General features: G+C 54.2%; 2 protein-coding genes across 3 annotated transcripts; both read right to left on the reverse strand.

Moving 5' to 3' along the window:
- Positions 1 to 2,357, reverse strand: Psmb10 (proteasome (prosome, macropain) subunit, beta type, 10). 2 transcript variants are annotated; one of them, XM_013013011.1, is made up of 8 exons: positions 2,165 to 2,357; positions 1,922 to 1,971; positions 1,700 to 1,797; positions 1,474 to 1,614; positions 1,148 to 1,263; positions 999 to 1,057; positions 261 to 412; positions 1 to 156 (listed from the first exon to the last, which is right to left on the reverse strand). In XM_013013011.1, exons 2-8 carry the CDS (start codon positions 1,967 to 1,969, stop codon positions 45 to 47), a joined length of 726 nt encoding a protein of 241 aa, XP_012868465.1. In that variant the 5' UTR covers positions 1,970 to 1,971; positions 2,165 to 2,357; the 3' UTR covers positions 1 to 44. The 2 variants fall into 2 exon arrangements, with proteins under 2 accessions (XP_012868465.1, XP_012868464.1); XM_013013010.1 differs by having other exon boundaries at positions 1,884 to 1,971; positions 2,165 to 2,356.
- A 1,240-nt stretch (positions 2,358 to 3,597) lies between these two features.
- On the reverse strand, positions 3,598 to 7,201 carry Lcat (lecithin-cholesterol acyltransferase). The gene is made up of 6 exons (XM_013012870.1): positions 6,912 to 7,201; positions 6,070 to 6,226; positions 5,875 to 5,990; positions 5,676 to 5,771; positions 5,370 to 5,594; positions 3,598 to 4,541 (listed from the first exon to the last, which is right to left on the reverse strand). Exons 1-6 carry the CDS (start codon positions 7,057 to 7,059, stop codon positions 4,000 to 4,002), a joined length of 1,284 nt encoding a protein of 427 aa, XP_012868324.1. The 5' UTR covers positions 7,060 to 7,201; the 3' UTR covers positions 3,598 to 3,999.
- Between the last annotated feature and the right edge of the window lies 1 nt (position 7,202).

The raw sequence follows: 7,202 nt of genomic DNA on the forward strand, positions 1-7,202 counted from the left end.
TTTGTTTAGTAGTTGATAGTTTCTGGATTTATGTTTCAGACCACTCACACCACGTCCATGGCCTGCACAGTTTCCTCCAGGAGCTCTAGGTTTAATGGCCTTATTTCCTGGGTCATGACAGCAGTGGTTCCAGGAGCAAAGTGGTATCCGGCATGCCTAGGAGGGAGGAGGAAGAGGTTCAACATACCTTGTTTTTGCAACTAACCTGTTTGTGGCCCCTGCTACTGCTCCATCATTTGTGCTTCCCCTTCTGCTCTCACCTTTTCATGGGCTTTGTGGGTGTGCTCAGTGTTCGCAGCAGTTTGGCACTGGTTGCGGTGATCACACATGCATCCACACTACCCCCAGAGCCCAGATCACCCAGGATCCCTGCAGTGATGGCTTCCACCAGCAGTTCCTGTGCAGCCTCCATCTGTGGTAATGTGTGTGTGAGGTCTGATGAGCCCTCTGGTGTTACCTCAGGCTTCCCTCTGGAGAATTAATCTGAAATCCTAGCTTACTTCCCCTTTATGCACACCCAATCTCATCTTTCCGCTTCCGTATTCCCTTACCTTGGTCTCTGCTTCCCTCTTCCAAAGCTTTGGGTTCCTTCCATCCACTGTCCCTCTTTGCAAACTTCTGAGTTACCTACATTGTGGCCCCTCTTCTAGCAGTCTGCCCACCCATCTAATCTGGTCTTGGACTCTAATCCTCTGGTTCACTGTGTTTCTGGACCTCAGCCACCTCTAAAACTAGTCACCCACTTCCACTCTTCTCCAAAGTCCACACTTCAGACCTCATAGGACCCTACTGGGATTTTCCTCTTCCCTAAGCTTTTCCTAGCCATCAAGCTTTGGTACTTAAGGGATCCCCACTTCTTTATCATCACTCAGTCTGTACTCGGTCACCTCTAAGTCTCCCCCTACTTCTACACTTGGCTTAGGGTTCCTTTACACTCCCCCCGATTTCCGGTACGCTTCCCCTTAGAGACCAAGTAGTGGGGCGCAGAGATCGTTTACCGTCATGTTTGGCTGGAACCTGTCTTCCAGCACGGCGAGGGCCGCATCTTGTCCGGAGCCTGCAGGCGGGAGAGACCTAAGCGGTCAGCTCGGGGACAAACATGAGAAAGCTTGTAGGGGCAGAGTTGGTGGGGAAGGGAGGAGCTCACCCAGGGCCGTGAAGGGCAGACGGCTGTAGGAGCCGTGGGGATGCACACTGTACAGCTGCGGTCCAGTCGGGTCTACCCCGCCCACGACGAGCGACGCGCCCACATGGCCTTGATACCTGCCGGTGGATTGATGGGACCGCCTCCATGTCCCGCCCCCGAGACCCGCTCCCAGTGACGTCACCACTTCCGGTAGCCTACTTCTCTTGTCCCCGCCTCTTCCCGTTCTAGGAACATGGAAGTCCCGCCCTTTCTCCAGTCCCTCCTCCTATCAGGCCTGTCCGTCCAGCAATGGACGTCCCCCTCTCTGAGGCTTCTCGTCCCCGCACCGGAAAAGTGTCTGGCGTAGCATGCGGGTCACCGTGGCCACCCGCGGCTCTCGGCCAGTGGACAGCGCGTGCAGCTCCATGTTGGAGGCCGCCATCCGCGTGGTCATCTCGGCATCCGCAGCTACTCCAGCCCCACAGCAGCTGAGGGCGAAGGGAGGGTGGGTGTGTGCGGGCTGGCTGGCGTGGGGCGGCGGGAGCTTCTGGCGAGGGGGAGCTGGGTTCTTACTAGATTTTGGGAGCGATGAAGTGGATCTTCTCGCAGCTCTTGTCCGCCACGACCGAGTCGCTCGTGGCCCGCGTATCCGCGCCCAGGATGACCCCGTCCTGCAGAGGAGGGGCCCTGCCTCAGCCCCCGCGCCGCTCTCCCCGCAGCTTCCCCGCCAGCTCCCCAGAAGCCCCGTTCCCCTTACTCGGAACACGAGTCCCGCAATGGTGGTGCCGGTCTTACGTGCACGAGGGACTCGGAGCCCCGGGAGGACGCGTTCCAAGGATGCATTTCTGGAAACGGAGGTTGTCCAGTTAGTTCCGCGCCAGTTGCATCTCCCCCACGTTTCCAGGCCTCCCTCATCTCCGCGGGTGAGCCTGAAACCCAAGTCTCCCAACTCACCCCTTCCTTCCACACCCCCACGGCCTCCCAGGAAAAGGCCAGAACAAAGCACCAGCAACTGGTGACTAAAACACATCTCCTCACCTCTGGCAGTTCTCGAAGGAGAAGCCCCCTTGGGGCGCCAGTACTGGCTTATGCATCTCAGGAGGGCAGGTTTTGACCCAGGTTCTATGGGCCCTTCTGAAGAGTGGGGCCAAGGGGAGCAGAAAACCCTGGCGTCTGGGGACTTCCAGGCTAGTTAACGTTTCCAGCTTTCACTTTTGCCTCCACCCTGAACATGGCCGCTTTGCGTTTCCTCTTTCACTTTCATCTCTGGCCTTAGATAGCTTTGGAGTGGGGCAGTGTCCCTTGCCAGGCCCTCCATGCCGCTCCCTAGGTCCTCTTTTGAGATAGGACAAACCACCCCATATGTAGAAGTGGTTCAATTCTGACCACTTTTCACCCTGATAGATCAAAGCTCTGCCTCATCTGCCAACACCCTAAAGCTGTCAAACCCGTGGTTAATCTGCATTGTTACTGGCCTAGTTGATTTGTTTCTTGTCACATTCTTCCTATTTCTGCTCTTGTTGTCTTTGTCTCCTGCCACAAATCTCAACTATTAAGGCTCAGTCTTCAGCCACAGTGACTAGTCCTGTCATCTTCTCCCTAAGAAGGGCACTGTGGGTCCAGTGCACTGTGCTTGCTTAGCATGTGCAGCGGCTTGGGTTTCTTATCCCTTCCTAGTGTGGAATTCTGGTCAGTTTTCCTAGTTGGAATCTCTTAGCATCTGCACACAACTCTTGGGCTCAAACCCAAGTTTCCCTTCTGAGCCCTCTGGCCTCAGTGTAGGTCCCACCTCTTCTAGGAAGCCTTTCTGACCCCAAAGCTTGGCATCTTGCTGCTTCCCAAAATTTGTTTCACAGGATTTAGCTTCATTAGCTCAGGGACTGAGAATAGGCCAGTATTGCCTAGCATGTGCAGTATACTTGGGATCAGTCCATAGCACACAAAAAGAACAAGGTGTTAATTAGTGAAATGATGTGATTAATAGCTATCACTTCCAAGATTCTAAATCCATTTCTGTGCTGGTCCTGGGGCTTGAACTCAGGGTCTGGGCACTGTCCCTAAGCTTTTGGACTCAAGGCTAGTGCACTACCACTTGAGCTACAGTAGCTCCACTTGTTTTTTGGTATTTTTTTGGGGGGGGTCCAGTTGTGGGCCCGAACTTTGGGCGTGAGCGCTGTCCCTCAGCTCTTCAGCTCAAGGCTAGCACTCTACCACTTAAGCCACAGCGCCACTTCCGGCTTTTTTTCCCCTGCTTTTGTGGTGCTGAGGAATTGAACCCAGGGCCTCATGCATGCAAGGCAAGTGTTCTATCACTGAGCCACCTTCCCAGCCCCACTTCTGTTTTTTTTTTTTTATTGCTTAATCCAAGAGAAAAGTCTCAGATTTTCCTGAGTAGCTTGTATTACAGGTGTGAGCCACAGACGTCCAGCAAAATAAATCATTTTTTTTTTAGAACTAGAGTTTGAGTCCAGGGCTTTGTACACACCAACAAATAGCACCCCCATTTCCCAGGATCTAAACTCGTTTATATCTGTTACCCACCGAGCACTAGACAGGCCATCTCCCCTTCCCTTCCGAGAACAGGGAAAAGCAGCTCAGATCATCCCATCCTTTTTCTCTTACAGTTCTTTGAGTCCAGCGGGCTATAGTCCTAGTGCCCAGCACAGAGCCAGACACAGATAAAGCTCCTTGAACAGCTCAACCAGAAAAATGGGAAGTCAGCTCAGTGTATACAGTTCAGTTTCAGGCTTTAGGTGGGCCCATCTTGCCATAGGCCCCACTAAGCACTGGTTTGTGGTTGGTGATGCATGAATCTTTGCACAGGGGCCCTTAATCTACAGCACACAGGGCTCATGGCAGTTAAAAGTGTTTATTCAGGGAGCCTGAGTGTGACTGCGGTAAGCACCCAGAAGGATGGCATTGATGTGCTCTAGTGTCTTGTTGCTGAAGACCATGTTGAGGTGCTGTGTCCCATTCAGGGGCAGCAAGTGTACCGGCTGTGGTTGGCGGCCCTGCCAGTAGCCACAGAGCTCCATGCTGCGTGTGGCTACGGTGTCATCACCATCCTCATAGAGCATAGCCACAGGGTCCGTGTAGGGAAAACCATCATCATAAATGTAGGTGCGGGGTGTGGGCAGACCCACACCATACAGACAGTAAACTTCCACACCAGGTGCTGGGAGGCCTGCCAGCAGGTCACGTGACTGAAGCCACATGTACCAGCCTTCCTCAAAGTGCAAATCAGCAAAGAAGCGTTGGAAGTCATGGCCTGTGTAGTTGAAGCTTGGTGTGGAAATGAACACGTGGTCCTCAGGCCACACCTGGTGGGCAGGAAACATCCACGGGGAAGTCGTAGTTATTCGCTGCTTCTCTCTCAGTTTGATGCTGGACATGATCGGAATGCCCTGGTTGTCACCTATGGACAGGGAGCATGGTGGGACAAGGAGCCGGGCTCAGCTCACCATTTGCCCCAGTGTAAGTGGGTTGCCCAAGCTTGTTCCTAGGGATAGGGAATAGCTTAATGGTAAGGGTGCTGACCTAGCATGTGCAAAACCCTTGAATTCTACTGCACATTCTTGTTCCCTCACAGAGTTGGACTCTAAGCCACAGATCAGAGCAGGACTGATATCCAAAAAAGGTGCTTGTTGTGTGCTTATTCAATGAGAGGCCATGATGGCCTCTCTGAGGAGGTGGCAGTCCTCAGATCTCAGCCTTCTGAATAGTTAGGAGTGTAAGTGTGAACCCCCAGTGCCTGGCCAGTGGTACAATGTTAATCAGGAGAGGGAAGTTGACAACTTGTAGGGGAGAAGGTGCAGCATGGCTGTGCATGGCATGTAATTATGCTGTGCTGGTGCTGGGACTCAGGAGCTATCCTTAAGGAAGGGCAGGAGCCCTGACTCGCTGATCTGTCCTCAATAAAGCAGATCCCTGAGTACAGGGACCCCTGGCAGCAGCAACTAAAAGCTGGGTGGGCAAGACCTGAGGCAACAAGGAACAAACTTGGGTTAGAGTCAGATTGCTGGGGTGTATAACTTCCCTTTTGTCATCATTGACATAGACTAAAAGAGACCACCCTAATAGCCCTCCAGGGTTACAGGCAAGGATGGAAATGATAGCAGGTATGCCCCAGGGTGGTAGACAATACCTTGCATGCCATCCTGAACTAAAGTGATAGCAGCTCTGCCATCAAGCTTCATTCTTCCCCCACCTCCCACTGGACACAAATAATCAGAGGCCCTCTCACCTGAGGCCAAGACCAACATGGGCTTGATAGAGCCTCCCCAAGGAGCCCCAAGAGAGATGAAACCATCGATGAAGCGGTCCTTCCAGGACTGAGGCTGACGCAGCAAGAAATAGAGCAAGTGCAGGCAGCCAAGGCTGTGTCCAATGAGGAAGACAGGCTTCCCATAGGTAGCGTGCATCTCCTCCACTAGCCCCGCCAGCTTCTGGTAGTACTCCTCCTGCTGGCCTGCAGGTGGGGCAAGGGTCAAAGAAGTTGGAGTCAAGTGCCACCTGCCCTACCCCAAAACCATGACTAGCAGACACTCACCAGGCTCCAGCCGCCAGTCATAAGGGGCAGCCCGCACTGTCTCATCCCGCACATACCCATTGTTGACCAGATTCTGCACCAGTGTGTGCATGTAACCTGTAGGAAGCCAGCAGCATGAGGGTTCTGGTCATGACATCTACAGGCCAGCCCTGCTAGCCCACCACAGCCCAGAGCCCTCGGCTGTTCTCTGTTCACACACCTGCTAGCTTGTTTTTGTCTAAGTACTCAACCGAGTAGGTCTTGCCAAAGCCAGGGACACGGATCTGTACACCAGGGGCATTGGAAACACGTCCAGAACTGCGATTGTATACAACCCTGAGGACAGTGCGACATTCAGCCATCAGTAGCCAAGGGCTGGGGGGCGGAGGTAGGCAAAACACAAGGCACAACATACCTGGTATTATCAATCCAGCAGTCCACCCCAAGGGGCAGAAACATATTGAGATCCAGCCAGATGGTAAAGAAGTCCTCTGTCTTGCGGTAGCACATCCAGTTCACTACATCCGGCTTGTCCAGCTTGGCTTCTAGCTGATTTCCCAGGCAGCCAGGCACTGTGGGCACTGGCTCTCATTCTGGACTCCTCGGCTTCCCCTCACCCCCAGACCAACCCCACCCCTCCAACTCCCATACCCTCAGCTCCCAGGTACTAACCATACTTCTTTCCTCCTGATCCCAGACCCTACACACCCCTGCCCCCCAGTAGCCCAAAGCAAGGGCTCCCTTCAGGCAGGGGAGTTACAGGAGCCAAGGCCACTGACCCCCTGCCCCCACAAAGCAAACATCCAGCCTGGCTTCCCATTACCGCCAAAGTCCAAGGTAAAAACACAGGTATGGGGTTGGGGGCTGGGCCTGAGAAGGGGGCAGGCATTCGTGAGCCTCTCCTGCTTTCCCGCCTTGGGTTGGGCATCATGTCCTTGGTGGTGGTGGGGGGGGCAAGAAGTAGTAGGGGCTTGTTCCAGGGCCCAGTGTGGTTCCAACTGACTACAGCTAGAATGCCCTGACCAAACCTCAGGCACTCCTGTCCTTCCCACCTTACCCTCCTGTAGTAAACACAGAAAAGTGTGGTAAAAGATGGGGTGATTTCTCTGGAGGACAAGCCTTTGGCCTCCCCCAATGGAAGTGAAATCAGGGTTAATGCAAGGGCAGAAGAGCCTGGGCAACATCTGCTATCAGGGGCTGGGGAGTCAGGCCTCCCAAGGTGTGGTCTGGTGCATCAGGGACCTGGCGGGGGCTTACCGAGAATGACAGGCGGTGTGTGGTTACTGAGTTCGGCCTTGGGCGTGGTATGCGGGGGGAAGAGCACATTGAAGAGCCAGAAGGGGGCGGCAGGGGGGAGCAGCAGCAGCAGCAGTGTCCACTGCCACAGGGAGCCAGGCAGCCCCATTCCAACCCAATGCCTACTGCCAGATGAAGCAGTCCCAGGCTGGCCTTATCTGCTATCAGGGTGGGAGGTCCCCAGAGCCAGTGGGAGGGACAGGACAGCCAATGGGGGTGGCCAAAGATCGCCACTGCCAGGAAAGGGGCACA

This window comes from Dipodomys ordii, unplaced genomic scaffold, assembly GCF_000151885.1.
Source record: "Dipodomys ordii isolate 6190 unplaced genomic scaffold, Dord_2.0 Scaffold18, whole genome shotgun sequence".
NCBI lineage: Eukaryota > Metazoa > Chordata > Mammalia > Rodentia > Heteromyidae > Dipodomys > Dipodomys ordii.

Bases quoted from the DNA above. Each gene is read 5' to 3' on its own strand.
- Psmb10 (XM_013013010.1), bottom strand. From the start codon at position 2,220: ATGCATAAGCCAGTACTGGCGCCCCAAGGGGGCTTCTCCTTCGAGAAC. The intron at 1,798-1,883 runs GTAAGGGGAACG...CCTCCTCTGCAG, and splicing joins TTGCGGGACTCGTGTTCCGA to GACGGGGTCATCCTGGGCGC. The intron at 1,058-1,147 runs GTGAGCTCCTCC...TCCCGCCTGCAG, and splicing joins TCTGCCCTTCACGGCCCTGG to GCTCCGGACAAGATGCGGCC.
- Lcat (XM_013012870.1), bottom strand. From the start codon at position 7,059: ATGGGGCTGCCTGGCTCCCTGTGGCAGTGGACACTGCTGCTGCTGCTG. The intron at 6,227-6,911 runs GTAAGCCCCCGC...CAGTGCCCACAG, and splicing joins CACACCGCCTGTCATTCTCG to TGCCTGGCTGCCTGGGAAAT. The intron at 5,991-6,069 runs GTATGTTGTGCC...CACTGTCCTCAG, and splicing joins TGCTGGATTGATAATACCAG to GGTTGTATACAATCGCAGTT.